Source organism: Adiantum capillus-veneris, chromosome 12 (assembly GCF_014529385.1).
Source record: "Adiantum capillus-veneris isolate H3 chromosome 12, ASM1452938v2, whole genome shotgun sequence".
In the NCBI taxonomy this organism is placed as follows: Eukaryota; Viridiplantae; Streptophyta; class Polypodiopsida; order Polypodiales; family Pteridaceae; genus Adiantum; species Adiantum capillus-veneris.
The window spans coordinates 123,597,201-123,619,346 of record NC_140942.1 but is presented as its reverse complement, the minus strand read 5'-3'; the positions used below and the strand labels follow the sequence as shown (position 1 = coordinate 123,619,346).

The 22,146-nt window shown below is 43.2% G+C and overlaps 1 protein-coding gene across 4 annotated transcripts in view; it reads left to right on the top strand.

Moving 5' to 3' along the window:
• Nucleotides 1-7,988: 7,988 nt before the first annotated feature.
• Nucleotides 7,989-22,146, top strand: part of LOC147446457 (uncharacterized) — a 155,505-nt gene continuing 141,347 nt past the window's right edge. For 2 of the 4 annotated variants that reach the window (XM_086525665.1, XM_086525664.1), the window contains exon 1: nucleotides 7,989-8,443. In XM_086525665.1, coding sequence (XP_086381791.1) covers nucleotides 8,134-8,443 — 310 coding nt within the window. In that variant the 5' untranslated portion in view covers nucleotides 7,989-8,133. The remainder of the gene's footprint in view (nucleotides 8,444-22,146) is intronic. The other 2 variants (XM_086525666.1, XM_086525663.1) reach the window with 1 other exon arrangement.

The following is a 22,146-nucleotide window of genomic DNA, read 5'->3' as shown; positions in this document are numbered from 1 at the left end:
AAAAGACACTGTCACCCTCAAAAGTATTAGATGCATCGTAGAACAATGCATCGGTCTCTGGCCCAACTGATGTCACCTCAACTAATGATTGACAAAGCTGTGCATCCCCAGAGATACCACTGTTTGCGTGAATGTCACCACAAGACAAATGCACAACCTGCTCTCCATGTAGCACATCCACAAAAGAGACATCTCTTGTCTCTCGCTCCAAACATGGCTGCAAATACACAGAGACTACACCGCCTCGTGTGTCAAATATATGCAAAGGGTATACTAGATCACTCCTAGCACCTCTAGCTATCACCAGTGATCCCCTATGCCTCTGAAATGACCTCTCTCCAAGCAGTACACAATGTCCACTACTCTGCAATTGACGCACTGAAATGAGACTCTGACTGAGTCCTGGTACATAACGTACATCTCAAGCGCAAGCAATGCACCGCTAGGTAAAGACATCCATACATCTCCAACACCCTCTATGTCATATGTTGAACCATTAGAAAATTGCACACAACTAAGTCTCCCACTAGAGAAAGAGCAAAACAAATCACGACGCAGTGTCATGTGAAAAACTACATGCTCGTCTAGTAGAAAATGCGTAGACAATGTGCTATCCCAAGACACAAAGTAATATGAAGGCAAGCTAGATTCAAAAGCGACATGCCCGTCACATGCATACTCTCTAACATCTATCCTCATAGTAGCACCATGCATCTGCCTCTTCCATTGCCTCATACGCCTAAAGCAACGGAGTCTAATGTGCCATGTGTGACCACAATGCCAACATCGCAAGTATCGGCAAGAACGAGACCGCCACAAAAATCACCGTAGTGCACTCACTATCACACATATCTGCAACCATAAGTGAATGGCTAAGAACCAAAGTATGGTGAGAACTCTAGGAAAAATCTAGCAGAATCTCCCCTGTAAACTAAGCAAAACCTCAAGTACAATCTCAACCATAAACCATGTCAAACTGGCAACAAAGTGGGAGGTAACTCGACCACTACACAATGCTCAAAAGCATGATCAATTGCATTAAATTCGATGCTCACATATGCATAAAACAACTCCACAATCTGCAAACTCTGCAAGCATAAACTGGGACAAACTGCTCAACCAAGCATAAAGCGCATAACCATATACGCAAGTAGAGAGCAAACTAGCTCAAAAAACTACCTGCAAAAATCTACAAAAACCTGTGACTAGCCTATATTGTAGCCACACAAGCATACACAAATCCTCACTCCTACGAGAGTGGGTACAAGAACACCAAACTGTGTCCAAATTGACAAAACCTGTGAATGTGAGAGCTAAGCTCGATCACAAACTATGGCGAGTAAACTCCAGCCACTATCTCACAAAAGCATACACAAAGAAAAAGCTCAAGACACCTGCTGTGTCGAAATCGGTATGCAAGCCAAAACACTACAGAAGATGTCCTCAACTGCAAATGGCAACACCTGTGGGAGTGCTAGACTCAACCTGTATAGCTGGGAGTCAAAACTGGAAGCTCCAAATGGCAGAGCACTCATAGCTCAAAAACAAAAATGCAAAGCAAAACATGCTCGTGATGCACCATCTAAAAGGGAAAACACTGCACGCAAATCTTGAGTGCTACAAGCAATCGCAATCTCGATCGCACCAACGATGCGCATAAAACTGCTGGGAAAATATCGCCAGTGTTTTGTCAACAAAGCGGCTACAAAACCAATAACCAAAGTGATTGCAGGCTCAAAACCATGAGCAACCAAAGTGCATCAAACCACACTCCAAATGCATGTACCAATCTCCACACTTTGCATACATCGTTGCAAACACCTACAAAATCTAGTACACAAATACCTGCTCTACTTGTGACTGCCAAAAAACATGCTCGAGGCATACATTGCCGAGCTCAAACTGCAATCACATGAGTCTCCATGAGCAGCAAACCACATAAGGCATACATCGTATCCTGAACTTTTCGAACACCCTGCAGGTTAGCCCATATCTCCCAAACCGTTCAGAATTTGCAGAAACTTCCTTCTGCAAACTTGTAGACCATGCAAAAATGGTTGGGAATTGCGGGAATTGTCTTGAACAAAGACGTTTTGACATGCCAAAACAGATATGCAAACACGTGCTGCAGTTTCTGCTTCCCCATTGAGCTCCAATGGTGCTCTCAATCCCCGAGCTTTGATAGCAATTGTGAGTGCGCGAATGCGGTGCACGTGCGGAGAGTGAGGAGGGGGGAGAGAGAGAAAACGCAAGATGTGGGTGGCGCTCCCAAATCTCACTGTATGAGCACAATGTGAGAATAAGTGAGAGCTCCTTATTCTTTGTATGTATAAAGAATAAGGAGATAAATGTGGGCGATCGGACACTGACCGACAGACATGGGCAAAGCAGGGTGAGGCACACCGCCTTTACCTAACACTGTGGTAACGATTGCTACGGACAACCTTAAATGTAAGGTCATTATCAACTAGTGGAATCTTTTGTAGTATAGAGTGTCGATTGAATTCCATGAATTGGTAGACCAAGCTGTGCATCTTTACGGACATTAGGATCAACATGTGTCGATAGAAAAGACGATACTAACCTTGTAGCCACTAAATCGTCTGTAGAACATCAGCCAAAAGACAATCAATGCCTATAGTTTAATCTCAAATCTAGTTTAATGGGAAGGAAAACTTGACCGAGGAGGTACCATGTACACTAACCTTTAGATCCTTTCCGCAAGCATGACCTTGTCACGGACAAAAAGAGCTGAGTGAGACTTAAGAGCATGCATCCCACTTGTAAAAGCTCATCTAAAGCATATTTAGAATGAAACTTATATTCTTATCGTGAGAGAAAACGTTTTGTATACTTACCTCAATGAAAGGTCACTTGTAAACAAAGGAAAGGTGCATCACCAAAATCCTTGCTTCTATTGGTTCAACCATTTCCTCGACCTATGAGCCAAACACTAAGAGTTCAGATTAGTGAGTTAAAACATGATATTTAATCTAGCATTTAGTGGATAATCTTTTTCTCCTTAGCTAAGACTCCCTATTTATTTCCTTCTAGAAGTTGAGAACTAGTTTCCGAAGTTGACATGATTGGTGTGAATGGTCAACGACACCATGATATAACCATAAAAATATGATTCACAAGCTTGATCTTACACAAGCTATACTTCACCTAGAGGCACATCGAGGCTAGTGGAACGTACATAAGATCTACTGAGGTTTGAATTGTATTCACAAGTGCACCCTCATAAATTGGAATTGTATTCACTACTAGATCTTTTAAGATAATTGTATCCACCCCAAGACAAAGGAGTGAAACTTTCTATCCCAAGCTTAGAAGAGTGGAATCTTATTCACAACTTCTTTAGAAAGATAAGTGTATTATCCATGACCGAAAAGCAATTTTTGCCTATTGCATCACTCTAGCATAAGCTTTGGGCTAGTAGAAGTGGAATATATAGCTCCTTGAGCAAGTATATTAAGTCATGCCATATGTTTTCTTATTTTATTCTTTGTGCCTGTGTAGCTTTATTCATGGGTTCAACTCGTAACTACATAAAGCTTTATTTATGGGTTCAAGTCGCACTATCATGCAGTTAAATAGAGAAAGAAACTTCTAGTCATGGAGAAGTTGCTATGATATAGTCTCCTAGCCTAAAGGGTTTCCATGCATTCGAAGAAGCATAAGACCTTGAAATACTTAAATACAACAACAACTAATTGAAAGTTAAAGTAACTAAACCAAAGAGAGTCGTACCTGCTTTTGGAGCAAAGAAAAGGAGATAGGCTCTTAGCCAAAAGTGCAATGACTAACTCGATGCATGCGCTGTTATTAAATACAAGTAGAAGAATATGTTTTTTCAAGCGGCCTTGCCCTCCCCACAAACTTTAGATTGATACCACTCATAGTAATATGTATGAAAGTGAAGTTCTAGACAATGGAAATCAATTCATCATTAAAGGAGTCATCATGTGTGTATGCTAAACACACTCTTAAAAAAGCCAAAATGAAAAAAGGAAAGCAACTTTTCCAAAGCTCTTACGAAATGCTTTGTATATACCAGTATTGATGCGTGCTATGCAAAGAATTGGAAAACTACGTACCTAAGTTGCTACTTGGAGATCGCAAACTGCAACTTTTTAAATGCATCCTCTAAAGTCATACTGATCAAGTGCATTGAGACAATATTTCTTTGATGTGGTCCCAAAAAACGAAACATAGTTTTTGCATTTCTGCCTTTTTAAATTTTGTGGATGATAGTCTCCTTCTTTGCCACATTGATAGAGATCGCCACAGTCGGAGTAGCGGTGGCAATCTATTGCAAATTCATACTGCAACCAACCACAAAAAGAATCTTAAAATGCTGAATGAAAATTATGAAAAATTTATTGCAAATTCTTTTAGTAAAGAATTTGTTGAATTCAAGACCTTGTTGTCGATGATACTTATTGCCGTTCTTTTTTAGGGGAGGTTTTTGCCTTGCTATGGGGAAACATGCCCTTGGCCACCCCAAAAATTAATTTTGATGGCCTTAGTGTGAAAAGAAAGTCAAGCCATGGCTGCTATGGCGTGCGACAATCTACAGAAAAGGAGAGAGAGAGAGAGAGAGAGAGAGAGAGAGAGAGAGAGAGAGAGAGAGAGAGAGAGAGAGAGAGAGAGAGAGAGAGAGAGAGAGAAGCTTGGGTCCTTGGAGCACGATGCAGATACAAGATTACAACTACAGGACGACGCGCACCAGATGAGCCAAGCCATGGCGACTTTTGTGTAGGTCGAAAATGTGGGACATGTGTGTGTGTTAGAGGCACTGCATGTGATCGAGCTTCGATCTCCTTTGTCTTCTCCATAGCTCCACTCCCTTGCATGCATGCAACACCTCATGCAAGAGCTATTCTTGGCAAGCCCTCTATGCCCTATGCTCTGATTTCATTGAAAGGCCAAGGGAAGATCGAGGAACAACCTACTCCTCCCATCCTACCTCAACCCTATATATAGGGTTGACCCCCCATGCCATGTTCCCATTAGGCCTTGCCCAACTACCCTTGACCTGACAACCCCGTTACTTGTACATTGAGCTTGTGGGCTTTGCTCATCCTCTCCTCCTCAAGTGTGACAGTCACTCATATGGTTTCCTCCAAGTGTTGTTCCTCCTCCACATCTTGTTTCACCTTCTTCCTCAGCACATGAACCCATTCTTCTTTGTTCGCCTCAATAGTGATGTCAAAAGTTTTATCCAACTCTTTTGTGATCTCCTCTTTGATGGCCTTGTGGTCTATTTTCTTGAGTTCTTCCTCTTCCTCCTAAGTGTTGTTGATGGTCCCGCAAGACCCCTACTTGTTCATTTAGTGTCTTATTCTCAGCCTCAAGTGCCGCTATGCCGACTTTTCAATGAAGCTTGCTCTCAACCTTAGTTGAAGAAAAAGGCGTGTGGTGAATCAACCTCCTAACCACAGGGCAAACAAAGTAGCATGTTGTAGAAGCAACTTCATTGAATTTAGCAAGAAGTACTTGTATTTGGGGGGGGGGGAGATAGAGAGAGAGAGAGAGAGAGAGAGAGAGAGAGAGAGAGAGAGAGAGAGAGAGAGAGAGAGAGAGAGGAATTTTAATTTTTGCAAAAATTGGAACAATCTCAACCTTAAAGATGTATCTTGTGGATCTTGAATGATTTGAAGGGACCTTTCATCCTAAGGTACCTACAATCTGCGAGAAATTTTTAATGTTGTCCAAACATGAACAATCCCAACAGCTGGATGATATATGGAAAATTTTAATGTTGTACAAACATGGACAATTCCACAAGAGCTTTGGCCAATAGGATAAATTCCACACTTGGATAATTTCAAGGAGAGAGAGAGAGACGAAGAGAGAGAGAGAGAGAGAGAGAGAGAGAGAGAGAGAGAGAGAGAGAGAGAGAGAGAGAGAGAGAGAGAGAGAGAGAGAGAGAGAGAGAGAGAGACAGAGAGAGAGAGAGAGAGAGAACGAGAAGATAGATGTACGTGAACCTCACAAGTGATACAGCGAGGTGGCCGCTTTGCAAGCTGACTACTAAGCGCTGACTACTAAGTGTTTGTACAGGGCAGTCTTCACAGCTACGGTTGAATGCATATGTCTCAGACGCCTTATTGCTAATTTGGGTGTTGGACAGGACATTGCCAACACTATCTACACTGACATTCAGAGCGCATTGACAGTTGCTAGGAACCCAGTTTTTCATGCTGACACTGAGCACATTGAGGTGCATTACCACTATGTGAGGGAGAGCCTCTCAGCAGGAGAGATCAGCTTGGCTTATGTGCCAACATAGGACAACCTTGCAGATCTTTTCACAAAGGCATTGTCTCGTGAGAAGCTCGAAGCCTTCCGCAAAGCTTTGGGCTTACTCCCCTTTGTGGACTGATCATGTCCTCTGGGCATGCACTTCCCTTTACTCATGTGCCAGCTCTCATTCACCGCATCACTCCAGGGGGGATTTGTTACCATATACATGTGGTAGTGATGTGTGTGAACACACTAGGACCACAGGGGCATTTTTTCCCCTCTTTAGGAGGGTTTTTTCCCCGTGCATTGTATATACGCCCATCACTCGGGCTATCTATCTTTCCATTGCACACTAAGTAATACACTCTCAGTTGTGTGCCTTGAGCTTCCTTCGTCTTCTCCAAGCTGTGTGCATTTCTCTACCACCCTAATTCCAACAAAGAATTGGAAAACTACATACCTAAATTGCTACTTGGAGATCGCAAACTGCAACTTATTGAATGCATCCTCTAAAGTCTTACTGATCAAGTGCATTGAGACAATATTTCTTGATGTGGTCCCAAAAAAACGAAACATAGTTTTTGCATTTTTGCCTTTTTAAATTTTGTGGATGATAGTCTCCTTCTTTGCCACATTGGCAGAGATCGCCCACAGTCGGAGTAGCGGCGGCGATCTATTGTGAATTCATACTGCAATCAACCACAAAAAGAATCTTCAAATGCCGAATGAAAATTACAAAAAATTTATTGCAAATTTTTTTAGTAAAGAATTTGTTGAATTCAAGACCTTGTTGTCAACGATACTTATCGCCATTCTCAAGGGTAGGGTTTTGCCTTGCTACAAGGAAACATGCCCTTGGCCACCTCAAAAAGCCCCAAAAATTAAAGTTTGATGACCCCCCATGCCATGTTCCATTAGGCCTTCCCCAACTACCCTTGACGTGACAACCCCGTTACTCGTACATTGAGCTTGTGGCCTTTGCTCATCCTCTCCTCCTCAAGTGTGACAATCACTCATATGGTTTCCTCCAAATGTCGTTGCTCCTCCAAATCTTGTTTCAGCTTCTTCCTCACCACATGAATCCATCCTTCTTTGTTCGCCTCAATAGTGATGTCAAAAGTTTTGTCCAACTCTTTTGTGATCTCCTCTTTGATGGCCTTGTGGTCTATTTGCTTGAGTTCTTCCTCTTCGTCCTCAGTGTTGTTGATGGTCTCGCAAGACCCCTACTTGTTCCTTTGGTGTCTTATTCTCAGCCTCAAGTGCCACTATGCCGACTTCTCAATGAAGCTTGCTCTCAACCTCAGTTGAAGAGAAAGGCATGTGGTGAATCAACCTCCTAACCATAGGGCAAACAAAGTAGCATGTTGTAGAAGCAACTTCATTGAATTTAGCAAGAAGTACTTGTATTTGAGAGAGAGAGAGAGAGAGAGAGAGAGAGAGAGAGAGGAATTTTTAATTTTTGCAAAAATTGTAACAATCTCAACCTGAAAGATGTATCTTGTGGGCCTTCAATGATTTGAAGGGACCTTTTCATCCTAAGGTACCTAAAATCTGCAAGAAATTTTTAATGTTGTCCAAACATGAACAATCCCAACGGCTAAATGATCTAATGGAAAATTTCAATGTTGTACAAACATGGACAATTCCACAGGTGGGTCCTGAAAAAGAGCTTTGGTTCCAAGAATTAAATGGGATGACCACTTTACTGCACTTGGATAATTTCTGGGGGAGAGAGAGAGAGAGAGAGAGAACGATAAGATAGGTGTACCATGTAAAACGTGAACCTCACAAGCGGTAGAGCCAGGTGGCCGCTTTGCAAGCTGACTACTAAGCGCTGCCCCGGAGTCAGCTTAGCAAAGGGCTACTTCAACACTCTATGAAATGGCCATGGGCAGCAGTCTTACCATCAGGTGCCCCTACCAGCATGGCCTTCACGCATTAAGCGGACGCTTTTCTTCAAGTAGGTTACAGCCGCAGCTATGTTACATCAGGGCCTCTAAAGAGGAAGCAGAGTCTTCCTTTGCTTCATCAAAGCTGACAGAGAAACAGGAACAGCTGTCTAACGTGAAGCTTGCCCCTCCGAGGACATCAGAAGTTACAGGCAACCCACGGAGTACTGTCACACCCAATATTGCTGCATATGAGCGGCTCTTCTCCAATGTCAATGAGGTCAACCTCCAGCATGAGCCAGGTATCCTTACTCGTTTGATGGTTGATGATGGTTAAGTGTCACTTTGTCTTTATCGTTCCACATTGTGCTACATTAAGCAAGTAGGGTCGTGTGCAAACCATGCTGTGGTCATGCCGTAGTATGTACCGAAGAAAGTTAGATGAAGAAGGAGTGCATTCAGTGCTTGTTTTGATAATGACTTGTGCAAAGTATTGGCGTTCCATGATAATAATTAAAGGGTGAATGTCTATCCAATTAGAAGAATGTAGACACTGTAAAAGTATGCTAATTTTGACCGAATTCTAATTTCTTTGCCAATGATGTGAGTTGTGAAGTAGAATCTCTTTAGAAGTACAAAGCCAATGCAATATTGGAGAGTATTGACAATGTGGACCGTTGTAATAGTTGTATGCAATGGCCTCTACTATATTGCACTCCGTACTACCAGAATAAAAACACCAAAAAGATGAAAACAATCTAAGACCAAAGTTTGATTCCTCTTCACCAAAACCTCTCTTTCAATCCAAAAAGACTAGCAATTTAAATGCATCAATACTTAGAATGCAAGAAACAACAGTCACAATCTTCTGTATGTAGACAAAACTTGTACTCTTCAGAAACACAGGAAACAATACCATAACTAAAACCAACGACCTTCAATACCTAAAAAGAGAAAAACACAGAGAATTTGCTGAACATGATTTGCCAGTAACTATATATACAAAGAAAAGAGAGATCTCTTCTTCTTCATAGCAAGGAGATTGCACCAAAAAAACATCTACTTACGTGGTAGAGAGATGCTTACATGGAGGTCAATCAGAGACGCACCCTCAACCAAGCCATAAACCATCCCAAAACGTGCAAACACCTTTGCTATGGTTCTCACTCTCAACCAATTTCCAAACATCCGTTCTGTTCTCTACACACACATGCTTGATGTTCTTTTCCATGCAATATCTGATTCTTGCTCGCTTCTTTCAAAACAATGCCTCCTCATGCAAAAAAGCTACTTAGTACACCAAGTCTCCACTTTTTTGACTATAGGTCTGTTTTTTGATATTTTAGATACTTGCCAGATGCTTAAAAATTTTAGTTTGTCCACTAGGCTATGGATGAAACATAAACAAAAAGTTTAACTTAGTGCCAAAATTTTTCAATAAAGCACGCCAATAACGGGAAGTAAACTTGGTATTACGATCCGACCCAACAGACTTCGGTAGACTATACAATGGATACCAATGCTTGATGAACAACCGTGCAACATCTTGTGCAGTAACATCGGCCTTGCAAGGGATTAACATGCAGAATTTGCTAAACCTATCAACGATAGTTAGACATTGCATGTTCTATGCAGACGTGGAAGGAGGTAAATTAGTTACAAAATCCATATTTATGTCCTCAAATGGTTCGTTAGGGATCGGCAACGGCATGAGTAGCCTTTGTTGCTTACCATGAGGGACTCTTTTTGATACACAACACACTTAGTAACGTAATTGTACATATCCTTACGCATCTTTGGCCAATAGAAAACGTGTTCAATACTCCTATGACCACTCGTTAATGCATCATGTGCGTCATGCAAAATTGGTGCTCTGTGAGAGAAGATATCACACACAAACGGTTCTTAAAGAAAAGGCAACCATCACGAATGACATAATTGCACGGACCTTGTGCATTTAGTGCTCGTAACCAACGCTTTTCAAATTTAGAACCCACTTAATTGTCTTTGAGATCATCAAGACTAACACCTTGAACAAAGAAAAAAGAATGAGACTTTAAAGAGAAAATTTGACCTTTTCTACTCAATGCATCTGCAATAGGGTTAGCTTTGCCAGGGGCATACTCATTAATACCACCAAATTGTTCAAAAAACTGAAACCATCGTGCTTGTCTATCACTCCAATGTACACTTGACGTAGATTGAAGCTATTTAAGTGCTTGGTAGTTTGTGAAAACGACAAACTCACGTCCATAAATGAAATGCTTCTAATGCTTTAATGCATGAATAACAGAGAGGATTTCCTTATCATAGACATAATAATTTTTCTCAGCACTATTTAGTTCATGAGAGAGAAATGCCAGTGGATGGTTGTTTTGTTGTAACATTGCGCCAATGGCAATGCTGCTAGCGTCGGTCCAAACCTCAAAAGACTCATCCCAAGAAGCAAGGACGAGGCATGGTGCCTCAATGATTGCTACTTTGAGTGCTTCAAAGGCACTTTTAGTGGCATCGATTATGACAACGCATTGATGGCGAGTCTTGACACCCTTTAACAATTGAAATAATGGTGCAACAATATGTGCAAAGTGCTTGATGTGAGAATTGTATGCTTAACACAAACCAAAAAATGAGTGAGTATCGTATGCCGTCTCAAGCATAGGCCACTCTCTTACCGCTCGTACCTTCGCGGGATTAAGTCGAATGTCCTTGGGAGAGATGATGTACACCAAATAGCACACAATAGTTATAAAAAATTCCGACTTCTTTGCTGCAATATAAAGATGGTTAGCATCCAATCATGCCAAAACTTTCTCCACATCAATAGCATGTTGCTTCCAACAAGAGGAGAAAATGAGAATGTCATCAAGAAAAATAAACACGCACTTACCGACAAAGTCAATGAAGATACGTATCATCATACGATTAAACGTACCTGGTGCACCCGTTAGACCAAATGGCATAACAATGAACTTGTAGTGCCTATATTCGGTCCTAAAGGTGGTCTTGTAGATGTCTCGCTTTGTGATTCTTACATAGTGGTAGCCACTCTTCAAATCGACTTTTGAAAACATGATCGACCCATTGAGACGCTCCAAAATGTACTCGATGCGAGGCATAGGAAACTTATTCTTGACCGTCATTTTGTTGAGGGCCTTGTAATCCACACATAACCGCGATGAGCCATCTTTCTTATGGACAAAAAGAATTGGAGCAACAAAAGGACTTACAATGGGATGTATTAAACCCCTCTCCAACAGCTCACCTAGTTGGCGCTCTAGCTCCTCTTTATTAGCCTTGTTCATACGATATGAAAAATTACTTACAGGTTGTGCTCCATCCACTAGGTCGATGACATGATCCTATTTCATTCAGGAGGAAGTGTAGGGGGAAGATTATTTTGAAAAAACAATTGCTCAAACTTTTCAAACAACTTCACCATATCTGTCTAGAATACCAAAGTTTTGTGATGGGCGGTTGACATGGATGACTGCCGCTTGGGCTCTCGACATAGCTCTCTTTTAGCTTGGACATGAGGAATGAGAAGGAGAAATAGAATGCTCTCGACGTAGCTCTCTTTTAGCTTGGACATGAGGAATGAGAAGGAGAAATAGAATGCTGCTTTCGCCTCGAATGAGGACTGGTTACGACACATCATCGTTGATGGGAAGCGTAAACTTCTCCCAATCGATAATGGGCTTAAACATGCGAAACCATTTAATGCCTAAAATGATATCACATCCTGCAAGTTTAAAGACTACAAAACAACGAGTAAATTGAGTTTGTTGGAAAATCTGCCCACGCAAATCTGCCACGCCAGGAGCCCGGAAAATCTACTGTAAATCCCGGGATTCGGTACGGCAATGCCACGTCAGCATGCTGCAGAAATTCCGATGTCTTCTTTCAGCTAGACTGCATTCCCCGACTTGTCCATGCTAGTGTGTGTGTACACATGGGAAGCCACGTCACCAGTTTGTGACATATCCCCCTCTTGAAAGCATTGCAATCGCCCTCGATTACGCTTGCAAAATAGACGGAGGCCATAAACTGTCTTAGCATACGCTAACTGTTAGCACCGACGCACTAGGAACACACATCTAGCACATGTACCAATTGACAGTCACATCACAGGACATCACATGACAATCACATTCAACATTCATTCGGATCTTAGACCATGATTTATCGGCAATGCAATTAGCAGTCGCATCTAGATCCATCCAAGACTTATAGATGCCCGATTGACTAATCCCTATTGCAACCATGTCTATTGAGATCATTCTGACCAAAATGCTGCACTCATTTTGTCTATCAGTTCCTGCACTTAAAAACAAGTCATGAACAAATCAGTTTCATATTCGGGAATTCCATTTCATAAAGTCATACAATAGAATACTGTCAGCTCTTAGTATCCTTGAAGCTCAAAGAGACATCAGTGACTCTAGTATTCAAAATCGAGGCATCTGTTGACAAAAGAGCGGAGTAACTCCCCTCTTGTGCAACCCACTGCACTAGATCTCCGGCTAAGCTGAATTCGGGGTTCCATTTGGAGTAGATGTTAGGTGCAGCGGAATGAATGTTGTATTTTCTCAAGATTAGTGATCTTTATTGCTCAAGGTTCCTTTTAGTTCTTAGGGAAAGAGAGAGCTTTCCGTCTTGTAGAGAGTGCTATGATCACGAACAAAGTGAGTGGATATTGTGCGTGCAAATGAATGAGACTGAGAGAAGGAGAGAGAAGAGATACGATACCCGAGAGGTTGTAAAACCCTCCTCCGAAGGCCCCACTCTCGTCGGCGAGAGTGGTCTACTTTGATTGCACAAAGGTGTACAATGCGTATGCAATGGACTGATGCAATGGGACTATTCCGACGACGACGACAGTGATGACGACGACAACTCGATGGCTGAAATCTGTAGGCTTCTAATCGCTGAATTCGGGGACTGTTTCGGTGGCTGAAAATGACTGTTTTGGCTGCGTTTTTATGACTGAAAATGGGGGATCATCTGCAACCAACTTGGGGGCTGATCTGCTACTGTACATATGCTGAAAACTGCGTGGATCTACTGTTGATAAAGGCTGAAAACTAAAACGCTGACCTGCTGCAAAAACGCTAGCAAAAAGTTGATGTTTTTGCTGTCCTCCTCTAGCGTTAGTGAATGCTGAAGGAAACGTTGAGAAAGCTGATGCACTAGCGTTAGTAGAACGCTAGGGCTGGCCGTGGGGTGAGGCTGAAATCGCCAAGCACGGAGGTTGATGGCGATGGCTTCTGTGAATGGAAACGCCAAGGAATGGGAAGATATGGCGATGGTCTACTGCGGCCTGGGGTACTGCTGAGAAGTTGCCTGTTGAGCGGGGAGCTCCTACTACCTCTTCTGCCAGAAAGTGCTAACTTGGGTTTGCTTATATATTAACTTAGCAAAATTGCCCTACCTACTTTTGTTGGAAAGTCACAATAAGTAAAAACCCCAATAAATAGGAAAATAGGCTAAATGCACTGGAAAATTCCCCTAGCTGATGCTAATGGATTCTGATGGGAATTCCGATGATCATGCTGTGTGCAACCGGAGGATATGCATCTATGCTAAGTGACTGGGCATGCACGGTCTACGAATAGACTCACAAAAGTGCGAGATCACTGCTAATCTAAACTGACTGAACTGACTGAACCCTCTTGTGGTGTAGCTTGTCCACGGACACATAGGGTTGGAATGTGTCATGTGACATCCCCTCCTTTTCAAAGTGAGGTACTGGTACCGAACTGTATGGCGTCGAGGGAGATCGCCAACAGCATCCGGAATCCTGGAAGGGACTCTTCGCCGGCCCACTCTGATGTGTGGATTGTGCGGTACTTGAACTTCATAAAGGTCTGAAACGCTAGCTTCTTTGGGCTGCGCCGAAAGCGACACAAAGTCTTCTGTGGCTCCTTCGATGCTTCAACTTCGTCTAGAGTCCTGCTTCTTTCATCTTCAAGAATCTCCATGGCTGAAAATTCTTGAAACCACTTCCAACACAAAACCATGAACATACCCATTCCATGTAAAGTGAAGGAAAAAAATCTTGTCTTCTCTAAAGACTGTGCATGCAATGTAGATGAACAAATAGACGGATTGACAACCCGTTCATCCAACACATGCAAACAATGAGATCGAATCTTTTCTGTTTGATCAAAATCAATCAACTGTAGCAAATCACAATGGAAATGCCCATGCTTGGTGCTCATAGTGTCATGTGCTCGTTCGGAAACTGTGTCATGCCAAGGAAGAGACATGGAATGTGACTTTCTGACATACAAACTTTTCAGCTTTTGATGAACAATCTGCATACATTCGTGCTCATCCATTAGAGAAACATGCTCAACATACAGTATGTCATGCCTAAGAAAAGGGATCACATAACGATGCTGACTAAAATACAGGAAATGATCACGAATGAAACATTCGAACAATGCGTGTGTATCAATCATGCAAACACACAATACTTCCTGTGAGGGTTCATTGGACCAAGGCTCGAGAGCCAAGATTGGTTCCTCGGGATCTATCTAATCTTCTTGTGAGGAATCTGTGGACCTCGACTCGAAAGCCAAGATCGACTCTTCGTGATCGATCGAATCTACAACGGGGTTAGCTTCACTAGCAAAAGCATCAACTAACACATCATCCTTGTGAACAATCACATCATCTTCATGCAACTCATCATGCTTGTGAGAAATCACATCTTGATCATGCAAATCATCATGCTTGTGAGAAATCACATCTTGGTCATGCAAATCATCATGCTTGTCATTGTCATCCAAATCATTATGCAAATCATTGGCATCCAAATCATCATGCTTATCATTGTACTTCAAATCATCATGCAAGTCATTGTCAATCAAATCATCATCATGCTTCACACAATCATGCAAATCCTGTGTGTCATGCTGTGGAGAAGAAGAGACTGAGAGAGTCTCCGTCTCCTGAATCTCTTGCATCTGTGTCGGCACGGGATACAAGAGTCGTAAGAACTCTTGCATGTGTCGGTCGCGCCGTTCTTGGCTTGCCTTTCTCTCGGCTTCTCTTTCTGCTTTTTCTTCTGCGTGTCTGCGTTTCATTTCGGCCATTCCTTCCTTAAACATCTGCTGTAACTCCTCCATAGGAGTTAGTGCAATCTTTGTCGTAGATGGGGAAGGGTCGGAAAAACCTCTCGGTGGGGAAAATTCTTCTTCGCCTCTCTCATGCTCATCACCTCCAAGCGAAGTATCCATTCCGCTTCGAGTGATGATCATTCTGCAATCGTGGGTTCTTGTGGGTTCTTGGGTTCTTAAGTTCACGAGGAACTTGGGTTCTTGGGGGTCTTGGTTCTTGGGTTCTTGAGGATCTTGAGGTTCTTGAGGTTTTCTTTCGCTTGCAAATCGCGTTGGAGAAGGATCTTCTCTTCACCCGAGTTCTACTCCTTTCTGCGGGCGCACCCCTTGGCGGCCTTGCGCTCACACCAAGGTTGCTTTTTCCCACCTCACGTCGATTGGCCGGCCGCTAAGTGCACGGTCCGCTCTCAATGAGTGAAAAGAGACACAAGGGGAGGCTGGACAAGCCCTTCTTTCTTGGGATTCCTGTCACTCTTCAACAAAACACGATTAGGAATCTCCACGCCCAAGTAAACTTGGGTTCGTGCGATTGCAACAAGCAAAAAAATTCTTGTGGTTCTTTCCTTGAGTAATGCAGAACACTTCCAAAGCTCTGATACCAATGTTAGGTGCAGCGGAATGAATGTTGTTTTTTCTCAAGATTAGTGATCTTTATTGCTCAAGGTTCCTTTTAGTTCTTAGGGAAAGAGAGTTTTCCGTCTTGTAGAGAGTGCTATGATCACGAATAAAGTGCGTGGATATTGTGTGTGCAAATGAATGAGACTGAGAGAAGGAGAGAGAAGAGATACGACACCCGAGAGGTTGTAAAACCCTCCTCCGAAGGCCCCACTCTCGTCGGCGAGAGTGGTCTACTTTGATTGCACAAAGGTGTACAATGCGTATGCAATGGACTAATGCAATGGGACTATGCCGATGACGATGACAGTGATGACGACGACGACTCGATGGCTGAAATCTGTAGGCTTCTAATCGCTGAATTCGGGGACTGTTTCGGTGGCTGAAAATGACTGTTTTGGCTGCGTTTTTATGGCTGAAAATGGGGGATCATCTGCAACCAACTTGGGGGCTGATCTGCTACTGTGCATATGCTGAAAACTGCGTGGATCTACTGTTGATAAAGGCTGAAAACTAAAACGCTGACTTGCTGCAAAAACGCTAGCAAAAAGTTGATGTTTTTTCTGTCCTCCCCTAGCGTTAGTGAATGCTGAAGGAAACGTTGAGAAAGCTGATGCACTAGCGTTAGTAGAACGCCAGGGCTGGCTGTGGGGTGAGGCTGAAATCGCCAAGCACAGAGGTTGATGGCGATGGCTTCTGTGAATGGAAACGCCAAGGAATGGGAAGATATGGCGATGGTCTACTGTGGCAAGGGGTATTGCTGAGAAGTTGCCTGTTGAGCGGGGAGCTCCTGCTGCCTCTTCTGCCAGAAAGTGCTAACTTGGGTTTGCTTATATATTAACTTAGCAAAATTGCCCTACCTACTTTTGTTGGAAAGTCACTTAAAAATAATAAGTGAAAATCCCAATAAATAGGAAAATAGGCTAAATGCACTGGAAAATTCCCCTAACTGATGCTAATGGATTCTGATGGGAATTCCGATGATCATGTTGTGTGCAACCGGAGGATATGCATCTATACGAATAGACTCACAAAAGTACCAGATCACTGCTAATCTAAACTGACTGAACCCTGCTGTGGTGTAGCTTGTCCACGGACACATAGGGTTGGGATGTGTCACGTGACAGTAGACTATGCTAAACCAAAAGCTTCAAGGTAAAGTTTCACAATCTGAGGAGTATCTAGGTACTCCTGCTCCATCCAGTTTGCATCCAATGCAGGATAGTTCTTGAATTTAACCAAGAACCGCTTTTTGACTTTATCCTTATTCTTTCTGTCCTTATGTGCCAATATCTGTTCACAAACAAGGATCTCCTCGTTTTCTTCCACTTTGGGTTGCTCATCAGGCTTCCCATCTTCGGGCACATCACCTTTAAAAGGTTTCAAGAGACTCACATGAAATGCATTGTGAATCCTCCAAGTGTTAGGCAGTTTAAGTCGAAAGGAGACGTCATTTATCTTTTCGGAGATCTGGAAAGGTCCGTAGTATCGCATACTAAGATTTGGAAAAAGCCTCTCCTTTCCCTTCTTCTTTCTCAGGCGTGCCTTCTCAAAACATAAGAGTACCCAATCATCCTCCTTCAATTTCAAATCGCGCCAATGGCGATCTGTTGCCTTTTTTGTCTTTCTTGAGATTTTTGCAAAGCCTTGCGGACCGTGGCAAAAGCTGTGTCCAAGTCGCGCGTGTACTCATCGCCTTCAAAAATCTTATCTTTTGTGCTTAGGAAGGGTGGAACGTTCGCAGCACCTTCAATAATCTCAAATGGCACCTTCCCTGTCGAAGAGTGTCTCGTGTTGTTGTAGGCAAATTCCACCGAAGGTAGATACTTTTCCGATTGAGTCTTCTTATCCGAGATATAAGACTTCAATAAATCTAAAACCACTGAATTGGCAATCTCATATTGCCCATCAGTCTGCGGGTGGAAAGATGACAAGAACTGCAACCGTGTGTCAATGTTCTCCCAAATTGCCTTCCAAAACAAACTCTTGAATCTGGGGTCCCTGTCGAAGACAATCATCTCAGGCATGCCATGTAATCTGAAAATCTGGGCCACAAACAATCTCGCTAAGTGATCCGTCTTGACTGTTATCTTCACTGGAATAAAATGAGCCTGCTTGCTAAGTCCGTCAATAACAGTCCAGATACCATCATGACCACTCTGTGTTCTCGGGAGATCAAAAATGAAATCCATTGCAATACTTTCCCAAGGGTGGGTGGGTATGGGAAAGGCTGTAACAATCCCTGTGCTTTATGCCTGTCAAACTTGACCTTCTGGCATACCAAGCAACTGCGCACAAACTCGTCCACATCCTTCCTAAGTCTCCGGCCAAAAGAAGTATCTCTCTACCCCTTTCAAAGTGGTAGCAATGCCGCGTGACCCGTAAAAGATGGACAGTGGCATTCGGTCATAATCTTTTCCCTCAACGGCTGTGTAACGCACAACATGTTTTTTCTCATCAAGTAGCCATCCCGAATGGAATATCCCGCTATTGTCTCCCCATCTCGTATCCGTGTGAAAATGTCTAAAAAATCTGTATCCGTGGCATAGTGATCGACCATATCCTCAAAGCTCTTATGATGAATCGCGGAAATAGCCAGAACCAACGGCTTTCGAGACAAAGCATCTGCCACCAAATTCTTCGATCCCTGCACATGGACAATTTGGAAGTGAAATTGTGACAAGATGTTCCCACCGCATCTGCTTTTCCGATAGCTGCTTCTGTGACAAGAAGTAGCGTGAACTCTGATGGTCTGTAAAGACAGTAAAATCCGCTCCGAGTAGGTAATGCCGCCACTGAGTAAGAGCATGAATAACCGCCAAAAGCTCTTTCTCATAAATCTGTGCTGTCAATTCCGGCCTGAGAACAATTGGCTCTCGTAGGCAATGACATGGCCTTCTTGCATTAAGACCGCACCTAGACTACGACCACAAGCATCACAATATACTTCAAATGACTTCTGCAAGTCCGACAAAGTCAAAACTGGTTCCGTAGTCAATTTCTCTTTCAAAGTCTGAGAAAACAGTCACCTCTGTGGGTCCCCAGGAGAAAGGGACTCCTTTCTGTGTCAAGATGTGCAAAGGGGAAGCAACCTCTCCTAACTTTCTAATGAACCGCCTGTAGTACGAACACAATCCCAAGAAGCTTCTAACTTCATGGACATTCTTCAAATCGGGCCAATCATGCATAGTCTCTATCTTGGCCGGATCCATCTGAACTTCTGTTGCCGACACAATGTGTCCCAAAAAGTGTATCTTTGGTAGGAAAAATTCACTTTTCTTTGCGTTAATCACCAACTTGTGATCTCATAATGCGTGAAAGACTTGAAGCAGATGATCTCTATGTTCTGCCTCATCCTTGGGGAGAACAATGATGTCGTCAAAGAAAGTGCCAACGAATAGTCTGTACTCTCTAAAAATCCTGTCCATCATACGGTTAAATGTCGTAGGAGCATTGGCTAAGCCAAAAGGCATCACCAAAAAGTCAAATAACCCAAAAGTCGTTCGAAAGGTTGTCTTGTAGTTGTCTCTCGGCGCGATTCGATCTGATGATATCCACTTTTCAAGTCGATCCTGCTAAAGCACGAGGATCCTTGAAGTCGGTCAAGTATATCATTGATTGTAGGAATCGGAAATCTCTTCTTGATGATGATTTTGTTAAGAGCTCTATAATCGATGCACATTCTCCAAGATCTGTCTTTCTTCAAAACCAACAACACAGGAGAGCAGTACGGTGAAGTACTAGGCTGGACAAGACCCTTTTCCAAGAGGTCTTTCACTTGGTTCATAATCTCTTCGTTCTGGGCTCGGCTCACACGGTAAGGTGGCCGGTTCGGTGGTGTGCTTCCAGGTATCAGATCAATGGTATGGTCTTCAGGACGAGCGGGTGGTAACTCGCCTGGCAGGCCCTCTGAGAAGCAATTGGCATGAGAGTGGAGAAAATCTTGGCGTTCTTTATCAAGTTCAGAAATATTTGTCCTATCCTCATCACTCAACTCTTTCAAACAGATCGAGTAAACAAACAGATTGGATTTCACTAATTTAGAAATGGCCGAAGGCGATACAATAGGGACAGACTCACCCTTAAGTTTTACACCGAGTACAATGGTTCTGCCCTTCTCTGTGGTCAAAGTCGCTTTCCTCGCTCGATAGTCGACCATGGCGTTGTTCTTGTGGTACCAGGGAATTCCCAAGAGGACATCACAACCTTCCAAAGGCATTATGTAAAAGTCCTCATGCCCCAAATACCCCTGACAATACAACCGAAGTTTGCCAATGACGGGTGTAATGGCTACGTCCCTGCCGGGTGCCGCTAGAACTGCCTCTGCAAGTGATCCCATCCGATCGGGAGTGATCTCGAGCCGTGCCGCTAATTCCGGTGAAATGAAGTTGGCCTTGGCTCCTCCATCAAAGAAGATCAGGGCTTCTTGGTCTTTTACTTTGCCCCAAGCTCGACAAAGTTCTGTACTCTCGTCCATCGTGCTGGGATCAGTACCCACGCAATCTGGAACCAGTCTTGTTTTCATCTTGCCTTTTCTTCCACGGTCCTCAGCTGCTCTCGAACTCTCAGGCCTTTCGTCGTCCTTGTGGTTCTATTCTTTCTGTGCCTTTTTAGGGCACTTCGCGGAGATATGCCCAGTTTCCCCGCATCCAAAGTACTTCCCCTCCTTGATGTAGCGAGCCCTCTCTTGAGGAGTAAGTTTCGGTCGTGCATCCTTTTCTTTCTGTTCTGGGTTGCTCTTTCTCTTTCTACTTTGATTTTTCGAAGTCTGTTATGCTCTTTGCGTTATGATCTCATCTGTGGGGTAGGTGAGATTGCCAGAGTGAATGGCAAAACCCCGTTTCGCACTCCTGAATGGAAGCTGACTTTTGTTCTAAGCAGTGATCTCGTATCTCTGTAGGAAGACCCAAGGTAAACTGTCAATTTGTTCCTTGAACGAGATCTTCTTAAATGAAGAGGCAGGTAGAAAAGAGCTCTAGTATCTTTGGCAATAAGCGTCCACTGTATCCTTCGTGGTCATCCGAAGATGATTCCAAGTAGTTCGTATATCGCGTTCATACTCCCGAGTCAGCCATGAAGAAATTAAAACCCTTTTGAATTTCATCCATTTAACTGGCGCTGGCTTGTTTAAGAGAAGTGTGGACCACCAAGTTCGAGCATTCCCTTTAAAGTAGGAGGCAGCCCTCCGAATCTTAAGAGTGCTCTGAGTAACGCCCTGTTGAGAAAGCTAGTCAAACTGTTGTATAAAAGACCAAGCCTTCGAAGCATCTTCATAACCCGAAAACGTGTCAAATTTAATTGACTGTCCACCTTCCTTAAACTCTCGGACTTTCTTGCTTTTGTCTTCCAGAAAGTCATACTGGTTGGCTTTATAAAAATTCTTCTTCTTTGCGTAAAAGATGCTGTCATCAGAGTCCGAACTATCTGAAGACGAGTCCTCTGTAGAACTGTCAACCACAGGGCGAGATTTAGGCTTCTTTGCCTTTTTCTTGCCCTTTTCGAAGCTTTGCTTTTTGCTTCGCTTTTTGCCTTTTCTGTCTTCTTCACTCGAGTGAGATGAGCTAGAAGAACTGTCAGAAGAAGAAGAAGAAGAATTGGGTACTCCTTCAAATCGAACACGCTTCTTCTGCTTTCTTACCGATTCAAAAGTAGACTGATCATGCAAATAACCCGAGAAGTCAATGCCTTTCTTCTGCTTTTTGTCGTGCTTTTTAGCTTTGTTTTGCACGTCAAAAGTTGAGCAATTCGTGCATCAACCGCCTCTTCTAATTCTTGCTCTGTGTACATCCTGGGTGTAGGAGGTTTCTTGAGAGCCGGTTTGAGGGGTGGTTCTCTGGTCTGCCGCCACTGTGTATGCACCTCATTGAAAGAGGTCTCGCTCATATATTTTGCAAATTTTGGGTCCTTCGCAAAATTAAGCATCATCTTGTTGCATCACCGATCAATCGTCGATGCTCCATCTCTTCGAGCTCTGCTTGAGTAGGCCGAGGCGGGCCATACTCCTCGTGTGAATCGTTGTTGTGATCTCTTCCCACATCTCCGGATGCAGAGGAAGTCGACCGATCTCTGCCTGAAGCCATAAGTGCCGCGGAAAAGGGATCGGATTTCCCGTAGAAGAGAAATCGGCCGTGCTCTGATACCACTGTAACAGACTTGGACACTCCAAGTCGAGAATCTACCACGACACCACAAATAATCACTTCAAAACAGTTCACAGCTCACAATCGATTCGACACTAGCCCGGCAGAGTTCCGTGCCTAGAGATA